Source organism: Eubalaena glacialis, chromosome 2 (genome assembly GCF_028564815.1).
Source record: "Eubalaena glacialis isolate mEubGla1 chromosome 2, mEubGla1.1.hap2.+ XY, whole genome shotgun sequence".
Taxonomy (NCBI): Eukaryota; Metazoa; Chordata; class Mammalia; order Artiodactyla; family Balaenidae; genus Eubalaena; species Eubalaena glacialis.
The window spans coordinates 120,904,320-120,923,905 of NC_083717.1; the positions used below are offsets into that span (position 1 = coordinate 120,904,320).

Here is a 19,586-nt window from a genome sequence, read left to right on the forward strand (position 1 = left end):
CCAATCATTCTACTCAAATTACTAATCACATGCTTCTTTCCAATAGCATCTTCACGTCGTTAAAGCTCCTCCTAAGTCTGACGAATTTAGCCAGTTCTTCTATTCCATTGGCTGGACCCGGCCCCTCCTCTCGTATATCCTGTTCGGGGCGGAAGTGAGAGAGCCCTTATTCCTATTGGCTTAGGTTTGCAAGCGGCGGCGGCCTCTCAAGCCTATCAAGACAACGTCAGCTCTCAGGAAGTACAGTTCCGGAAGGGGCGGGCTTTGTGAAGATGGCGGCGCCGGTGAGTGTAGTGTGTTTGCTTCCTCGGCTTGGTATTGTGGACGTTTCCTTTCTCCTCAGTGCCTCGAGGCAAATTATTGGGGCGAGGGAAGGGTGGTGATGGAAATAACTCCAGGGAGGCGCCCTCCTTGCCACAGCGGGGCAAAAGCAGTAGTAGGGAGACGGGGCTGGAGTTACCGCTCCTTTCCAGTGACCTGAGAGGCTGGCCGGCTTGAGGCGAGGCTGTATGTGCACCGGAGTGGGAAGGCAGGAAGTCCGGGGTGTTTGAAGGAGAGAGGGGGCTTTTCCACCTCACACGTTCCGTCTTATAATCCTGAGGAAAGAATGTTTTTTCTTTACTCTTCCTTCCATAGGAGGTGCTGGAGTCAGACCTGCCAAATGCCGTGGCACTTTTGAAAAACCTCCAGGAGCAGGTGAGTAATGGCATCCCTTTGGAATAGATTAGTCACGAATCGGCTTTGACTTTGTTTGCCGCACCTCTAAACTTTGGTGATTTGGGGGCATATATTTGAATGACCAGATACAGTAAGAGCAAAATGATATAATGAAAACCTTTTCAGGCCACAATTCAGAGTAATTGATTTCTCCGTCCACAGGAATATAGAAAACTCCAGAAAGAAAGCATCTGAATCAGTTTTCTTTATTCTTATAGCTAAGGAAACCGATGCCGAAAAAGGTGACACGATGTGCCCTTTGGGTGCCTAGCTCATATACGTTTATATAGTTCTATGCATTGCAAGTTCAACCGGTACAAAGCTACAATGCCCCCATCACCACTGTCCCAGTCCCCATCCCCTCCCCCTCGTTTGGTAAGATGGTCTCTTTAGCTTTAAGAAGAGGTGGAAAGGTTTTTCTACCTTTTGAAGAAGTATCAGAAATCATCTCTCCTATACCTTCCCAGAACTGAAAAGATAGTGGTGTACTTTAGGCAGTGTTTCAGATAATTTTTAGGTGGCATTGTTTAGCTTTTGCACTTCACAGCTCACAGAGATAACTTGATGTATTCTAATCAGTGGTTTTATTTGGATTAATTTCAGGTGATGGCTGTCACTGCACAGGTGCAAGCTCTGACCAAAAAAGTTCAAGCTAAAGCCTATCCTACAGAGAAGGTAGGACATGATTGATGAGTAAGCACCCCTTGACTTGATGTTCTCAACAGTTCTTTCCATCGTAGACTTATTGAGTGTCTTGTATGTCCTTAGTGCTGGAGCTTTGAAGATGAATAAGATCCAGTTTCTGTGCTGAAGTCTAGCAGAGAAGGCAGGTGAAAGCAATAGGTATAAGCAGTAGCAGTCATGATGAGCGGCTGTGCGAGCTGAGGAGCAAGATTAAATAAATATCACGGAGCAAAGGGAATTAAGGGAGGCATCTCAGAGAGGTAACAGGATTGTGAGGAATAAATAGGAGTCAGAGGGATAGAAAGAAACAGCATGTGCAAAGGCACAAAGACCTAAAAGCATGGTGATATTCTGGGAAAGGAGGTAAGTCATGTAGTGTGCTTGGGTGTACATTTTGTGTGTGTGTGTGTTGGGGGCAGAAAAGTAGCCACTCTGCGTGAAGAGCCTTGTAGGCCAACTGTATTTCATTTAATATAAAATGCTGTTAATTGGGGACATATCACTGACTTTATATACTGAGCATACAATGTTGCTTGTTAATCTATGACATAATGCTAAGATACCATTGATTTAAAGATGTATCCTGACTTCAGAGATGTTAAAATATAAAAATGATGTGTATCTTAAAATTAAATATGGTAGTTTTCAAATTAAGGTCTTATAGAACCTTCTCAGGGACCGTTGAGTGTGGGGCAGTATAGAAGGAGGTCTCTGGGGACTTCCCTGGTGGTCCAGTGGTTAAGACTTCGCCTTCCAATGCAGGGGTGTGGGTTCGATCCCTGGTCAGGGAGCTAAGGTCCCACATGCCTCGCGGCCAAAAAACCAAAACATAAAACAGAAGTTTATTGTAACAAATTCAATAAAGACTTTAAAAATGGATCACTTCCAAAAAATTATTTAAAAAAAAAAAAAAGGAGGTCTCTGGATCCCTCATACCTGCTTGAGCTGGAAAACTTGGGTGTTACCTGTTTTATGTATTGAGCTTTCGTCCTAAGATATCATTTAAGCAAAACATTCCGTAGGTCAACAGAAATATGAAAATCATTATAGTAGGTTAATAAAAATTGAAGGATTTTTAAGCATAAGATTTACAGCGGATTTGTGTTTTAAAAAGATAGCTAAACGAATTTTTTTTTTAATTTTTAATTTATTTTTGGCCGCGTTGGGTCTTCATTGTTGCGTTCGGGCTTTCTCTAGTTGGGGCAAGCGGGGGCTACTCTTCATTGCAGTGCGCGGGCTTCTCACTGCGGTGGCTTCTCTTGTTGCAGAGCACGGGCTTTAGAGCATGTGGGCTTTGGTAGTTGTGGCATGCAGGCTCAGTAGTTGTGGCACACGGGCTTAGTTGCTCCACGGCATGTGGGATCTTCCTGGACCAGGGATCGAACCCATGTCCCCCCTGCATTGGCAGGCAGATTCTTAACCACTGCGCCACCAGGGAAGTCCCCGAATTTTTAATGTGTCTTCTTTTTGCCTTTTCTTTCTCATCATTCATTTTCATTCTTTTCTTATTTCTCATTTTTTAATCTTTGCTTTTTATTTTGTCTTTCTCTCATACGCTTGTAACCCATTAGAACTTGACAATGCCCAAGCATGTCAGAAGAGCCTATTTCTCAAATTCTTGGCTGTCTTTATTCTGGTATCATGCTTTGATCCATTTTAATGCCTTTTTGAGATGGGCTGCTCACGTGTATCTTAGATCACTATATATTTATTCACTGAACAGATATTTATTAACCTTCAGGATCAAAGACTTCTAGTAGGTGCTTTTTAGGCTACAAAGTGCTTTCATATCTTATTTGAGCCTCATAATTACTTATGGGGGTGGGAAGGAAATACTGTACATATTATAGATGAGGAGACAGAGGTCATAATTTACCCAATATTTGACTACTAAATGCCTAATTCAAAACTTGAACTCAATTTGTCTGTCTTTAAATCCTTTGCTTATCCTCCTGTAGCATGCTAGTGTTGATCTCAAGAGCTTAGCATGTTGGTTTACAGATACCTAGGGCTTGGGTGTTGGAGTCAGGCTGAGTTTGAATCCCAGCTGTACTCCTATTACTATGTAATCCTAGGCAGAGTATTTAATCTGTCTGAAATAGGTCTTCCGAGGGCTGTGGACTTTTTCATTTTCGTTTTATGCAGTCACAGTGACTTTTTTTTTTAATAACTATAGCTTAAGTCTGCTTACACGTGTTACTTTTTTTATTTAAAAGAATACACTTATAATTTATGATTTTCTGTCTGTAAGTATAATACACCTTAAAAAAATTTTTTTTAATTTATTTTTATTTATTTTTTGGCTGCGTTGGGTCTTTGTTGCTTCGCGCGGGCTTTCTCTAGTTGCGGCGAGCGGGGGCTACTCTTCGTTGCGGTGCGAGGGCTTTTCATTGCGGTGGCTTCTCTTGTTGCAGAGCACAGGCTCTAGGCGCACAGCCTTCAGTAGTTGTGGCACACGGGCTTCAGTAGTTGTGGCTCGCAGGCTCTAGAGCGCAGACTCAGTAGTTGTGGCACATGGGCTTAGTTGCTCCGCGGCATGTGGGATCTTCCCAGACCAGGGCTCGAACCCGTGTCGCCTGCATTGGCAGGCGGATTCTTAACCACTGCGCCACCAGGGAAGCCCCTAATACACTTTTAATTTTAGAAAGTTTAGAAGATACATAAAATCACAAAGAAGAGAATTAAAAATCAGTGTAATCACCATTCTGAGATAATCACTGGGGTACATTTTTTATTTTGTTTATTGTAAAAGTAATATATGCTTGATGGAAAACCACTTTTTCAGTACAAGCACTCCATTTCTTCCTTTTCCTCATCTCGATCCTCAGGGGTAGCAGTTGTTAATTATGTTATTTTCAGAAATTTTTCTATACATGTAAAATGTGTGTATCATACTTCTCACCTCCCCCCCTTAATTGGAACCACAGAAAGTGTGTTGACATAGATAAGTCCATGTCAGTATGTACAGGTCCTTGTTTTTACCTATATCATATAATTCCATTGTATGGGGATAAAATCAGTGATTGTTTTGGTTAAATTAATTTAAAATTCATTACTGTATGGAGACATTTTTGATTGTCACAACTTGGGGGATGGCATCAATGGTTGGAGGCCAGGGATGCTGTTGAACATCCTTCAGTGCCCAGACAGCGCTCCACAGCAAAGAATTATCTGTCCCCCAGATGTCAATAGCTCTGAGTTTGAGAAACCTTGCTATAGTCATCTTGGGGGATACTTTATTGATTTTCCTGCTCTTATTGTCATACAGTAATTCTCTGAGCTGCGCTTCTGTTGTGTTAGCATAATTTTCTTTGTGGCCATTTTAGGTACAGCCACTTCCTTGAGACTACTCCAGATACCTTATATGAACTGCATGGAAAAAACTTGAACTTGGAAAAAATTATCCTGTTCTCCCTAGACTCTCCTCCTTATTCTGTGGTTAAAACTGAATTTGCATTTCTTACTGTTTGATTCAACTCAGGGTCTCAGCCTTTTGGAAGTGAAAGATCAGCTGTTGCTAATGTACCTTATGGATCTGAGCCATCTCATTCTGGACAAAGTCTCAGGAGGGTCTCTTCAGGGACATCCTGCAGTTTTGAGACTGGTGGAGATTCGCACGGTATGAGGCATTTGTCATCTTAGAGTTCTGCGTTTCTATATCCTGAACTCCAGGACTGTGACACAATAGCTCTCATTTAAGTGGGTGTTCTCATGTTTAAGGGAGGAAACCAAATGAAAAAAAGCATTTTTGTCTTCATTTGCTCAATTGTGCGTATTTTAGGTGCTTTATCTGGCAACTTAACATAGGGACTTTTGGTGTATGCTTAATTTTGAGGAGGACATGTAATCCTATTTAACCACATTATAGGTTTTGGAAAAGCTTCGTCCTTTGGACCAAAAACTGAAGTATCAAATTGACAAACTGGTGAAGACGGCAGTGACAGGCAGCCTCAGTAAGTGGGGGAAGCTGTAAGGTTATGTGTGGGCCGTTCACAAAGTTCCAGATCTTGTAAAATCTCTTGGGTCTTTTATTTTAGGTGAGAGTGACCCACTCCGTTTTAAGCCTCATCCCAGCAATATGATGAGCAAGGTAAGAGGTTGCATTATCCTGATTTTCCTGAGGAATCTAAGCCTGAATGAGCCTTGTAATGCTCCTGGATCTCCTGGGATTCTCTTATTACCGTTGATTCCCAGCTTGTGCCTTAGAATGTTGAATGTGAGATTCCCCTTTCTCCCTCTTGTTTGTATTCCCACCTTCCCAGAGTACTTCAGCTTTGGATTTTCTTATCGCTTGTTTGACTAACGCTTCCTAAGTTTGTGGACATTATGTTCCTTTTGTAGTTGAGCTCTGGGGATGAGGAGGAAGATGAAGCAGAGGAAGGCCAGTCTGGGGCTTCAGGGATGAAATCTGGAAAAGGGACAGCTAAGAAATATGTTCCACCACGCTTGGTTCCAGTGCATTATGGTATGAACTGTGGCTGCTGCTTCCTCAGCATGAATTGTGTTTCTCTTCTCTGTTCTGGGATAACCCTTGCTGATTTTTATCACATAGATGAAACAGAAGCTGAGCGGGAGAAGAAGCGCCTAGAACGAGCCAAGAGACGGGCATTGAGCAGCTCTGTCATTCGTGAACTAAAGGAGCAGTACTCAGATGCTCCAGAGGAAATCCGTGATGCTCGGCATCCTCATGTTACTCGACAGAGCCAGGAGGATCAACACAGGTCCGAGTCCTTGCAGTTAGAAATTGTTTTCTATGCTGTAGAGACCTGTCCTTTTGCTTTGAATGACGATGATTAAGTCTAATTCCAAGAGAACCCACATTATCTAGAAAGTGGAGTGCAAAATTTGGTGTGACGGTTTCTAAGAGTTAGGGGTTTGAAGTACAGAATAGGAACTAGTGGGGGAAATGTCTTTTTTCCCCCCCAGCTGTTCAGGCTGAGCAAGTGCTACATGGAGAAGAATATATGCAGTTCCACCTAGTAGGATTTTAAAGTTCTGTGTTTCACTCTCACTGCTCTTTATTTTCTGCAGAAGGCAAGAAAGTCACGTTTTTTAATGGCATGGAGAGTGCTAGATAAGTTCAGGGAAGAAAAGCAGAAAAGCAGTTATAAGTTGAACACAGACGCATCAACTTTGCCCAGGTGCCCATCTCTACAGTTGGTAGATTTGAGTGAGAAGGTTCGTGTAGAGGGTCCTGTTTATGGAGCTGGAATATAAAGAATTTTCTGATATAGTTTAAGTATTCCTGTGGATGGGCTGTGAGTTCATCTCTGGGGAGGAGGGAAGTTCTAGTGCAAAGAACATTTCATTGAGTATTGAGCACTGAGTGTTGAGCACACAGTATCACCTCACTAAATACTGTAGTGACTTGCTATGAAATTTCTTGAGAACTGTCTGAACGAGGGGTGAGTAAACACCTGGGCCCAGGTTCTTGGCTGCAACTTTCTGCCTCTGTGTACTGAGCATGCTGCAAGTGGTGTCTGTGTTTCTCTGGCAGGATTAACTATGAGGAGAGCATGATGGTGCGTTTAAGTGTCAGTAAGCGGGAGAAAGGACGGCGAAAACGAGCAAATGTCATGAGCTCACAAATTCATTCCCTCACGCACTTCAGTGACATCAGTGCTTTGACAGGAGGAGCCCCTCATCTTGATGAGGTGAGGTAGTGATACAGTGGTGGGAGGTGACCTTCATGCTGTCAGCTAAATGTATGTGAGCTTGTTGCCGTGAGGAACTTGGGAAGGGACACTAAACTTGGAGGCTCACCGCCATTCCTTCCCTTCTCCATGTGTCTCCAGGATCAGAATTCTACTAAGAAGCGGAAGAAGATACCTAAGAAAGGTCAGAAGAAAAAAGGTTAGTGAATGGCTAGGACTTGGGTGAACAAGTGCAGGATGGGGTTTACGAATTGGGATGCCAACTCCGGATTTGCCATCCTAGGTCTTACCAACCTTTACAGTATCTCTTCCATACTGGGTGTTAATCTCTTTAGAGGTGGGCATTTATTTTTTTCTTTCCCAGGATGAAAATCAGCATCATTCACAAAAGAGATTTCTGGATTCTATTTCTGAAGGCCCCACAGCTCCTGTTCAGGTTTCCTTAAGTAAACTATAAAAGTGTCACTTGAAGGAACCATTATCCCATTTCGGTTTCCATCCTGCTTCTAGTCTTTTGTCCTGGGAGGATATAGAGAGTATTGCCGAGGGAACCCACTCCTATCGAGCCCTTCTCTCTAGACGTCCATTTTTTTCTGTCCCTTTGGCTTTTCCCAACTGTCCTTTGCCTCATTCTTGGTTTCCCTTCCTTTCAGGTTTTCGGAGGCGGCGGTGATTATGGGTGTACATATTTAATTTATTTTTTGTCATCCTGGGATACTTCTAATTTCACTGTATGTAGGTTTTTTTCCTCGGAATTCATTAATTATTTGCTCTGGACATGTGGAAATATCTTTATTAATAAAATTGATTTTACTTACGAATTGAAGCCCCTTTTGCACATGTATTATGTGACTGGAATCACTGGGTATGGGGTGTTTTTGGTGAGAGGGTGAAGGAAAAGGGAAGGATGAGGTTTTGGGGGGAATAAGAAAGTTTGGCTTTTATGGTTTTCTTTGATAATACATTTTTTCAAGAAACTAGAAATTGGTTATTTAATCAAAAAATATTGAGAGATTAGAGTAGTATAATCCACTCTTTCAACCCCACGTTGCCCCAAGTTCCTGTATGATTCGTTATAATGATAATACAGATCATCTGAAATATATGGATTTTAAGATTTATTAATATATCTTGCTGGCCACCAGGTGGCGTTAGTGGCTCAGGAAAGCTCCTTTGGTGCTTGACTAGAATCAAAAGCTAGATAGAACCTTTTCTCATTACCAAGAGTTATTCTTGTCTCCACTTCTCTGAATGTTTTTCCTTTCTTTCTAAAATAGCATGGACGTAGTGCTGATCTTAGGTCAGTTATTGAGAGTTAGAGTTTATCTGGAGAGAACAGTAGAGTGAATGAGAGGAGTGTGAAGAATCAGTGTAGTCTTGTGTTTTTCAGCCTCTTTGACCCTCTGTCAACAAAGTCTTCAGTTTACCAGTGAGCAAACGCCAGCCCTTTTACAAAGAGCTTGTGAAAGAATGCCAACAAGCAGGCAGACAGAAAATTCCTGAAGACCAAGAGAATGAAAACCCCTCAGTCATATCAGCCCAAGTCAGGAGACTGGTGGGAGTTACGTATCTGAGATCTTGTATTCTGTTCAGAGAATGACTTCTGTTAGTGAGAGATCCCCCTGGCCTTGGATAATTTAGAAGGTGGAAAGAGGGACGGGAAGAGAGTTGAGTCTAGAAGTAATTCATTGGAGTTAATGATGTGTCATGGAGAGGGATATAATTTGGATCATTACATCAGTAAAACCTGGTTGATTATAAGTCCTATGAATTTGGACTTATATTGGTCTGCCCAGTTGGCGTGGGGGTCTGTTTTCAGTCAGCTGTAGCTTGGTAGAAAGTAGTTAAGAGAGACAACCCAGTACTGTCTTCTGTTAACTCTGTGATCCTGGGCAAATCATGTGACATCTATGGCCTTTAATTTTCCTCAGCTGAAAAATAAATGTATTAGACTGAATCTCTGAGACTTCCTCCAAACCAAAGAGCCTAGAGCTCTTTCTCATGGATGATACCAAGATGCGCTTACTTCTGGGGCCTCTGACTTAGTCCCTGGCAGATCTGAGTGACCCTGATGTGCCCAGAGCCCTCATACTTCCATCTCCTTGAGTGAATCTAAGCAAAGAGCCTCAAGAACATATTTAGAGATTCTTTTTCCTTTCTGGCTGAACTAACTGGACAAGCGGTTAGGACTACTACATTCTCTTTTTAGGACTAGCTATTGCATTTGCATCTAATTTATTAAGGATTTTTGGATTGTGGGAACTGCCAAGGAAAAGGAGATGCTCTTTTTTTAAAAAAGATCTTAACTTTGTGTTACATACTGAGCTAAGTGCTTTATACTTAATCCTTGCAAAATATATGTTATCTCTGTTTTACTAATGAGGAAACTGAGAAACTTAGGTTATTTATTTGCCCAAGGTTACACGACTAATGAGTTAGAGAACCAGTGCTTGGGGAACACAGAGGATGGAGGACTGCCAAGTGTCCTGGGGTTCATGAACGTCTTCAGGATTTTGTTTTTCCTTTTTTTTTTTTTCCCTTTAAAAATATATTGGTAGGTAGTTTTGACCTGTAGCTCTCCCCTCCTTACTGCACCATTTCTATTGAAGCCCTTGCCTTCAAAGAAACTACAAGTTCCAGACACTATTCTGGCTTTTTTGTATTATAGGAGTGAACTGAACAGACTAAAATCCCTGCCTTTGTGGACCTTATATTAATTGAATCCAGTCTTTAATCTTAGGAAATCTTGTTATCCCTGGCCTTCTAGATGACAGGCGATATTTGAAAGAGATTTCCAACAAAAAATTGAGTAATTTTGAGAATATTTGCACCAGAGTCATCAAACAATGTTTAGAGTCCATTGTTGACGAAGTTTTGCGTGGATTCTCAACCTGTAAAACAGGCATAAGCTAGGTTACTGTGGTTGAAGTGAGGATGAGGGGTCCTGGAGCTTCGAGTTCTCATGGCCCACTTTCCCCAGGATTTCTGAGGAGCTCCTAGGAACCTTTAGAAATCCACAGAATGTAGTTTAAAAATCACTTTTACAGTAGTAGGGCAGGGCAACTGAGAATTAAGATTTCAGGGTTTCTTTATGGCTGTTGTTTGCTATTCTTTCTCTTATTCCTACTCAGATTTAGTTCTCTGGTTGTTCAGACCACATGAATGTCAGATTTCTTCAGTGCAGTGCTAACAGCAGATCACTTCCAACGTTCACTAAGTAATGTATATCGTGGGCACTTGTTCAGTTTTATCATGTGATGGTAAGGAGAGTCTTAGGATTTATTTTTACTTGTTTTAATTTATTTAATCTGTTATTATTAAAAATGTGAAGGATCCTTCCTCCCTGGAAGTACAACAAATACCACTGATCACATTTCTCTCTCCCCTCCATCCGCAGAGCTTTTGCATTCTCTCTGTCATTCTTTCTACCCCATCCCCCCACCCCCCAGGTCTGTTTGACTGGTGGGGGAACCCTTCCCTTTCCTTCTCAGAGCTTGGTGGCTCCCTGGGGGTTTCTAATGATGGTTGGGAGTTTCACGGCAGTGCTGGGAGGAAGCAGCTGAGTGAGGGGCATCCATTGCCCCAGGGAGGGAGCTATACTCCAGCATCCAGTGGGGAAAGGAAATCACTTGGAAATAAAGAAAATCTTTTCTCCAGTACTGATAAGCCTTAGTATTGTCATCTGAGGGGGTGGGAAGAGGGTTTGATCAAGGCCTTTTTTGTCTCTGAAGCTTTGTTTTGTTATTTTATGAAGGATTGGGGAAATGTCTGTCAGGAGTTCACAGCAGTCTTCATGGATACCATACTAGAAAAAGATGTTTATGAGGGAAGGATGACTCAATTATGTCCATTTTCAGCACCATGGAGAGTTCAAGCTTTCTCATCTTGTTCCTTGCCTTGGGTTCGAGGAAGGTACAGAGCTAAACCAATCCATAGAGCTGCCTGGTGTAGACCTGCCCTTATGCATAGCGCAGTTTATCTGTTCCATCTCCAGTTCTGATTGGTACGGATTGAGTGTGAGTCAGCAGCAGTCCTGAGTATCCCCATCCTTCTTGGGATCTATTAGGTGTGTAAACCTCAGATTCATGTTGAGACTTATCCAAGGATTTGGCTAATTTGACAGAGGCATATGAATGAAATACTGCCTTCTGCTCTATTGCTAACATCATTCATATTGTGATGCACGAGGTTTTTAACAGCACTTGAGAAAAACTCTGTCCGTCCCCCACTCTTCTTTGCCTTCAGACCCTTGAGGAGACTGAAAGTTGCTTTTTCATTCCTTGGGCTTGGCCTCTTTTTCTGCCTCTGCATGGAGAAAGGCATCATTGATCTGGCTGTCTGCCCAGTCTTGCTTTTGTATTTCTTTGATCTCATTGTTCAGAGGGTCTCAGAGAAGCCCCAAGAGCCATGCCTTTGCATGTTTAAGCTATTGATGCTTTTGAAATAACAGAGCGTCGCTGTGTAAGAAGTGTATTAAAGGTCTGTCTCGAACAAATTTGGGTCAATAGGTGGCAGTAGTCATCTAGTCCCGAGGCCCCGACACCCCCTGAGTACAAGCACATTTAATGGCGGTTATATTTAAGGTTGTGAGATAGGAGGTCACATTGAAATAAAAATGGGGAAAAAGCAATCCCTTTTGGTGGGATCCGGGAAATGCTGAACTGTGCTGGGTTACTTCTGTGGAGGTGTTGCATGTCAGCTGCGAAGGGCACTGGCAGGAAAGAGCGGGGCCTCAGATTGGGCGAGGACTAGGTGGGTACCAGGGCTTCTGAGAGCTGGAGTGAGACTGTGTTAAATGAGGACCTGTGCTGAAAGGATAGAGTCTAGGGTTGGGGGAGTAGAGAGAGGGAGAGAGGTGGAGGAGGGAGGGGCAGGGCTGTGTGAAGGGACCATGGAAAGGATGGGCTCTGATGGGAGGACTGCGGTTAGAGGGGGAGGGGTAGGCTGCTGCAATACCGAGCCTATCTAATGGGGGAGGGGGCCAGGGAGATATTGGTCTGTGCTGCAGCTGCATTGGCTCCCCTCCCCCACACTTCCCAAGGAGCCAGAGCAATGCTGGCAAATCTGTCTTCATGTATTTATTATTATTAAAAATGTGAAGGATCCTTCCTCCCAGGAAGCACAACAAATACCACTGATCACATTTCTCTCTCCCCTCCATCTGCAGAGCTTTTGCATTCTCTCTCTCTCCTTCTTCCCACCCTACCCCTGCGCCCACCCCCCAGGTCTGTTTGGTGGGGGGGGGACCCTTCCCTTTCCTTCTCAGAGCTTGGTGGCTCCCTAGGGGTTTCTAATGATGGTTGGGAGTTTCAAGGCAATGCTGGGAGGAAGCAGCTGAGTGAGGGGCATCCATTGCCCCAGGGAGGGAGCTATACTCCAGCATCCAGTGGGGAAAGGAAATCACTTGGAAATAAAGAGAAAATCCTTTCTCCAGCTAATGAAAGAAGAAGCAGGCGGCACACACGTGCCTTTCAGTACCTGGCATTCCTCCCCTTCCTTACCTTTCTCTCTTCTACTACCTGAATTCTGAGAGGGAAACCCCCTTGGAATGGAAAAAGCCAGGAGTTCTCTGTCCCCCTCCCTTACCTTGTTAAATCACTCTCTTCCCAGGAGAGCCATATAGAATTTAGTCTTCTAGCCCACATGTTGTGTTACTGAGAGGCTTGAAGGGCAGAAGCCATGACTTCTCCCTCCCCACCTGCACCCCAGGCTCCCGTGCCCAGGCGGGGGCCTCTTTTGTTGCTGTCTGTAACCCTCCGCCATGCCCATAGGTGGTGCTGCTGCTGCTCTGCATGTAGGGTCCTCCCCTCCCCTGGCGCCCTCCCCCTTTCTCCAGCCCTCTACTGCCTGATTGTCATTCCACCAACGTCTCCTCTACTGTTCCCTTTCTCAAATTAATTTTGTGGCGCTCTTTTTTCCGCAGTGCCATCTTCTTCCCCTCCCCCCTGTTCCAGCTCCCTTGCTTTCTCTGTCTATTTCTCTGTCTGTAGGATTTCCATCTCACTCCCCTATCTGAAATCTACACTCTTCCTTACTCCCTTTTTTTTTCTTTATCTCTTCTGCCGTTGGCATCTTTCAGATGACTCTCGTAATTAAAAGGGGCCGTGGGTGAGAGTGAGTTAGAAGAGGACAGGGTTGGGGAGCTCAGGGGTCAGTGTTAAGGGCTAGGTGAAGAGAAGGCCGAGGCTCTGGGGAGAATGAGTGGAGAAGGGAAAGTACACTTATCCTTTGCTGTCCAAGTCTGTTCAGTGCCTGGATTTTAGAAAGAGTTCAGCTGACAAGGGACCTGGTGTTACCTGAATCTGTAGAATTTGGTTCCACGTGCTGGGAAAATGGAAGATGGGGAGTCACAAGAATTCAGATAATAAGGGCTTCATCCAAAAACTTTTGGTTTAGATTGCTAAGGATAGCTGTGCTTTTGTTATCCTGTATTTTGTAGAATCTGGAGGAAAACCATGCTCTAAAACCTGTCCTGTGGTCCCTTAGGAAATGTCCTGTTTTTGATCTTTTGAGTCCTCAAATGGTCCTTGCCAGGGCAGCTGTGACGCCTACTTGGTGGGTACCCTGGCTCCCTGGTCACTACTGAGCACAATTCTGGCTGTAGAACCTCATTTTTCTCTTGGGACTGCTTCCTCCTCCTATCATTCCATGTCTCTCCTTTATCTCAGCCAAGTTCATGGGGTTCCCCACTCAGCCATAGCTCCCTTTATTTGTTTAGTCTTTCCAGAATATACCCAAATTCACCAGAGAGTACCCTCACTCTTGCCCCGCCTTGCTTCTTAACTTTATCTGGAGACTGCTCATTCATTGTGTTGACCACTACAACCCCTCAGCTAACTCAGCGGTGTTGTTGGTTGTAAAGTTACCCAGTTTCTAAGGTGACTAATTTTCCTCTTATTGAATTATTTTTGTGGATTAATAGCATCCTGGTAGCTCCCTGGATAATAGTGCTGAGTCTTCGCCTTGTGTATGGCCTAGGAATTGCCCACAAGATGGATGGTGTGGCCTCTTTCCTTCATTCCCTGGTGGGAGGAGATCTTCCTTAGCATAAATGGCAGCCTCAGAATGACTGGCTTCCATTTTCCTTGTTTGTGTGGGTCAAGGCTGACTCCTAGACTGTGGAGAGAGGCAGAGCCCTGGAAAGCGCCACAGTGCAAAACACCACATCCTTCACTTTATTACCTGAGCCTTGGAGGTACCTATGGAAACCTCTCTTTTGCCTGCCTCTCCTGCCGTCTTAAGGTGTGTATATTGGTGGAGACAAGTGGGCCAGTGGCTGCTTTGTTTCCTCAGCTGATTTTCCTGTTGTCCTTTTCCAAGACCTCTCATCCTATTCGGGGGACTCTAGTTAGCGTCGTGGACTCATGTAATTTAGACGATGAAAGAGGAAACCTGTTAAGGTCTCTCTCTTTTTTTTTTTTTTTTTTTTTGTCCACGCTGCACAGCTTGTGGGATCTTTGTTCCCTGACCAGGGATTGAACCCGGGCTCCCAGCAGTGAAAGCGCTGAGTCCTGACCACTGGACTGTCAGGGAATTCCCAAGCAAGGCTCAGTAAATATTTGTTGCCTGAATGGTAGGGACTTTTCAGCTTTAGTACCTTCTACAAAAGTTATAAATTTTTAACTATTTCTTCTCTAGGTGCTTACGGTACTGTAGCTAAAATTGTATTGGTTAAAATTTTTGTTTTCTTCCACTCGGCACTGTAGGGGAAAGTGGTTTGCCCAAAACTGTACAGATAAGTCATTAGCAGAGCTGTCGTTAGAACCCACATTCTCTCGGACACCTGGGTCTGACTTTTTGTTGACTACCCTGATGGAAGCCAGTGTTCCCATTTCATCCCCACAGTCACTGACAGCTTTGAAGCCAGCAGCACAGTCAGGTTTTGTAGCTAAGCCAGCCTGGGCTGGCCTGCTGAGGGCGAGCAGCAGCAGTGCGAGAGCTGGGGTGTGCAGGCAGAGAAGGTACCTGACTCCCTGGGAAGGGCCAGCCCTCCCCTCAGGTGCTACATAGTCCAGCCTCTTGGAGGGGGCCTTGACAGTAGCAAGGTAGAGAATTTCCAAAGTCTTGGCTGCTATTGCCCATTCCAGATTTAATTTGACCTTACTGCTAACTAATATACCCCTTGCCCTAAGCCTTCTCCCCCCTTAAAAATATTTCAGGGCTGGATAGCACATGGTGGTGGATGCCAGAAACTCTGGAGTCTCCGTTTTTTGCCTTGCAGCTCATTTGCAACTAACTCTTGGGTCCGGGACCAATAAAATAACAAAAGGCTCTGTGGACCACCCACTTCCTCCTATTAGTGCTAATAATCCTAAATCTTTTTTTTTTTTTTTTTTTTAATAATCCTAAATCTTAAAGAATTTATCTCTACTGTAAAGGCATCATTGTGACTCTATTAATAAATGTTCTTACAATTTTTGTTAATTAAAGCCTAGACTAGAAAATAAGCTCAGAAAGCATTCGTGTATTTCCACTAGGACTGAGCCTGTAGCAACTTACTCTGAGAACTGCTTTGTCTCATCTGCCAGCCTTGGGTTTAGCCCCACGGGTGAAATCTGGAGAATAAAAAGCCCTTGAGTGTCTACTTCCTCTTCCCCAATTTTGATTCACTCACTGCTAGCTCTTGCAGAAAGCCCTAGGTGGTAAAGAGATCAAATCAGAATTCCTAGCCAGGAAAACCCTGTCTCTTAGCTACAATGACCCTTGTCTGCCATTGCGTTCAGTTCTGTGGCAGTTAACACCAGAGAAGATTCATCTGGCTTCATACCCTCCTTCTCAGTTTCTTTCAGTCAAGTCTTAAGTAATCTATTGCTGATGGCAGGCTTCTCTTGCCCTTTTATTCCCTCCCAAGGCTTTAAGCTCCAAAGCTTCCTAGATGCCTCCCACCAAAAGGCTGCTTTCTGAAACCCAGCCTTCCCTCTCTTTCTCATCCCTCAAATCCTCAAATTGATCCCCTAATGGCTGTGTTTCCCTCAGAGTGTCAGGTGACACCCTTAAAGAGCCTGTTGGGTGCTGCTAAAAATCCCATTCCTCACCCATCTCCCCGCTGGAGCTCCTGGAATCGGATTCTGCAGCCTCCTGTCATCCTAGCCTCCTTTTCTGTTCATTTGGAAGCTTTTCTCCATTGCTTTTGATAAATTCCTGGTGTGGCAGAAGTATCCAGAATTTAGGAAGATCCTATGGGATGAGTCCCCTGTCTCCGGCACCTTTGTTGACCCTCAGGGATCTGCTCCTGCCCCCTCCCTGCAGTGCTTCCGTACCCCCTGCCTGGCCTGGGCTGGGCGGGATCAAATCTGGAAGTCCTCTGCACAGACACTCCAGCCCTCTTTATCCTTCTTGGCAAACAAAGCATGACTCTGCCCCTGACTTCCTCCTCTTTCTTCTCCATTATTTCTTCTCCTTCACCTTGTCCCACTTCTCCCTTCCCTTCACGAATACCCTTCATTCCTCTTCCTTTCAATCTCCTTCTCGTCCACTTGCTCACCGTCGCCCATCTGCGCCCGCTCCCTCCACCACCCCCCCCTTTTATTTTCAGTAGCTGTCTTCCTCATCGCCTGCCCATGCTGAAGAAGCAGCATGCTATGGGAAGAATGGCTGCAGAGTGGGTCCCTGGTTGTCAGAGTAGGCGGTCCCTTTTTCTCCAGAGGATCAGCGGCTGTCTTTCCCCATCTTGTCCTCAGGAGCCAGGGAACCCCAAGACGCTGGCTGTCTTTGGGGATGAACAGCTCTCCCCTTTGCTTCTCCCGGTCGTTCGGCTCCGGCGTCCCCTTGTTTGGCTCTTCCTGAGTGTGGTCTGTCCTTATTTCTCCCACCCTTTCTCTCGTTTTCTCCCTCTTTCTGTCTCTCCCCAGCACAAAGCGGCGGCAGGACTGAATGTGTCTGTCTAGAGGCTCTGCCAGGCTGTGCCCCTCACTTTTGCCCCTCCCCCGTCGCCGTGCGTGCTGTTGGGGGGGAGGGTTGGAGGGCGGTGGCATGGTGCCAGCCAACCCAGAACCATCTGCGGTGCCTTCTGCACTGAGGCGGGCTCTGTCTCTCCCGCCCACCTCCTCTCCCACTCTTCCTCTCCCATTTTTAATTAGCTGCTGAATTAATTAAATCCCACATGCTAATTAACATTCCTACAGGGAAGAATGCTAGGTCAGAAAAGTAGGAGGTGGTAAAGCAAGGCTTCTGTCCATTTAGGATAGGAGACTTAGGGATGGAAAGGGGGCTGAAGGGTTGAAGAGGAAAGAACAATCTAAGAGTGGAAAGAAATCTGAGGGAGGTGTGAAGAGACAGAGAAGGGAAATCATGGAGAGTGGAGCCTATTGAAGAGGAAAATAATTAGAATTAGTAACATTGGAGAAATGAGAGTGTCTTGACGCTTCTAAAGGTTAGAGGTAGAGCTGTGGGTCTCAAACATTAGCATGCATGAATAACCTGAGAAATAATGATATAGAGGATGCTAATTTGCTGCCTTGAACGTCTTCTAAAGAAATAAATCTCAATTTTATTAGGAGTGCTTTAGGTTAGAAATGAAGGAGAACTTCCTCCTTGCAAGTCAGTGACATGCTCTAGTGAAGGAACTCTTTGGGAGATAAATTCTTATCTGTCTAGAATGGTTAAAGTTTACCCAAAGCCGGATGAACTCTGAAGGTTTTTTCTAGATAGACATATTAATCCTTAAATGTGTACTGTGTCCTGTGTCCTGGAGAACCAAGAACATCCAGGATAGGAAAATTCAGGATTCATTCTCAGTTCCCTTTCCTCCTTGCATTCAGGGTGAACTTTGAGTTTGATCTCTGTGGTCCAGTCAACATTTTAGGGATGAGCCTTCTCTTCAAATCAGATAATTACTTCCCTGGGGGGTTTAGTGCACTGATTCCTAGCTAGGATTTCAAAGAGATGACTGTCTGATGGCTAGCATAGCTTCTGTCCTTGACCGAGGGCTGGAGAGACAAGAGAAGAGCTGCAGACGTATATGGAGCAGAAGAAGGGAGGTTGGGGTGTGCATTGACAAGGGTGTGGTTGGCACTGAAGATTCTGTTAAGGTCACTACTGTGGTCCGACCTGAAACAAAGAGGGACAACTTGCTTGTCATCGTTTTTCTCCTCTGAAAAGTAAAGGAGACTATATTCAATGCAGATTTAGACTCCCTCCTGTCTAGCCCTTCACCAAAGAACTGAAGTCTGGGAGGAGTCCCTTGGGTTAGCAGAGCCTCCTGACGGCAGCTACCCCAGTGTTTCCCAACCTTTTTCAGTCTGAAATACACCAGGAACAAGTTCTATCATGTCTACTCTCCTAACCACCGTTCACTTAGACGGCATTCCCCACTGTTATTCATACCGCAGTAATTAATTCACTCAAAAGTTTGCGTGTTAAACTGTGCAGAGTAAAGAGTATCATTAATTTAAGAAACATTTATTAAGCACCTACTATCTGCCAGACACACTAGGCATTAGGTTTAGATATAAAAATAAGGGATGAGATAGAACTGCTACATCTAAGGGGTTTGTATTTTGGTTCAAAGGGGAAATAAAGAATATACAGTAAATGGCAGTAACTCACTTTGTGTGTCTATGTGCAAATGGGTGTGAACTCCTTGTAGCACCTATTCCCTGTGCTGCTTTTGTGTCCTCTTATATTGTTACTTACTCTTTCTTATATATGTGTCTTAGCTGTCCACAGAGATGGGATGCTAGCTCCTTGAGGGCAGAAATCCAGGTCTTTAAAGTGAGGTACACGTAGCACTAGCCTAAAGCCTTACACATTCCCAGCTATTCGGCAAATGTGTTGAATTGGCATAGAGCCGTATATCAAGGTGTAATAGTTGCTTTAGAGTCTGTGACATTCCTAGTTGTGGTGAATATTTGTCCTCTGGAGGGAGGACACAAAAAGTTACAATAAGTATGATGATGAGTAAGATAATTATGTGATGACCAAGGGAGGTCACTACACAGTATAATAGTGCTTAGGCTCCTCAGTAGGATTTTAAGCCAGTTCCTAAAGAGGGGCCAGGGCTGAGGAGTGGCAGTGGGGTGCAGAGAAAAGGACATAGGCTTGTTTTTATATGTACTGTATTTCCTTTTACTTTTTTATAGACATTTCTCACCATCTTCCTACTCCAAAATTATGGTTAGGCCATTTGTACACATTTGGACCCTGTTTTGTTCACTTAACGTAGTGGTATATTTTCTTATGCTATTAAAAAATCAGATTAAAAAATACTTAATCAACATGTAATATCTCATCATGTATATACCATAATTTATAAAATCATTTCTTTTTGTTAGACATGATGTTTGCAGGTTTGTTGTTGTATTTTCCTTCTGTGACAGCTACCCACATCTTTATACAGAAGTCTTTGCAATTTTCTGAAGTGGAATTTCTGGGGCAAAGGATAAAGACCACCATTCTGGTCTGTGGAGTGACTGCATTAGATTCACCTGAAGGAGGTTATGATTATATTTCTTTTTTCTTTTTTTAAAAAATTTATTTATAAAAAATTATTTATTTATTTATTTATTTATTATTTTTGGCTGCGTTGGGTCT

The 19,586-nt window shown here is 44.0% G+C and overlaps 1 protein-coding gene across 1 annotated transcript; it reads left to right on the forward strand.

Moving 5' to 3' along the window:
• Positions 1–256: 256 nt before the first annotated feature.
• NGDN (neuroguidin) lies at positions 257–7,835 on the forward strand. Its single transcript, XM_061180662.1, has 11 exons — positions 257–284; positions 637–696; positions 1,321–1,392; positions 4,883–5,020; positions 5,270–5,354; positions 5,439–5,491; positions 5,743–5,866; positions 5,954–6,122; positions 6,899–7,055; positions 7,197–7,254; positions 7,709–7,835. Exons 1-11 carry the CDS (start codon positions 273–275, stop codon positions 7,726–7,728), a joined length of 948 nt encoding a protein of 315 aa, XP_061036645.1. The 5' UTR covers positions 257–272; the 3' UTR covers positions 7,729–7,835.
• Positions 7,836–19,586: the final 11,751 nt, after the last annotated feature.

Excerpts from the sequence above, each read along its gene's own strand:
- NGDN (XM_061180662.1), top strand. Across the intron at positions 5,867-5,953 it reads CTTGGTTCCAGTGCATTATG|ATGAAACAGAAGCTGAGCGG; the intron begins GTATGAACTGTG and ends TTTATCACATAG. Across the intron at positions 7,255-7,708 it reads GAAAGGTCAGAAGAAAAAAG|GTTTTCGGAGGCGGCGGTGA; the intron begins GTTAGTGAATGG and ends CCTTCCTTTCAG.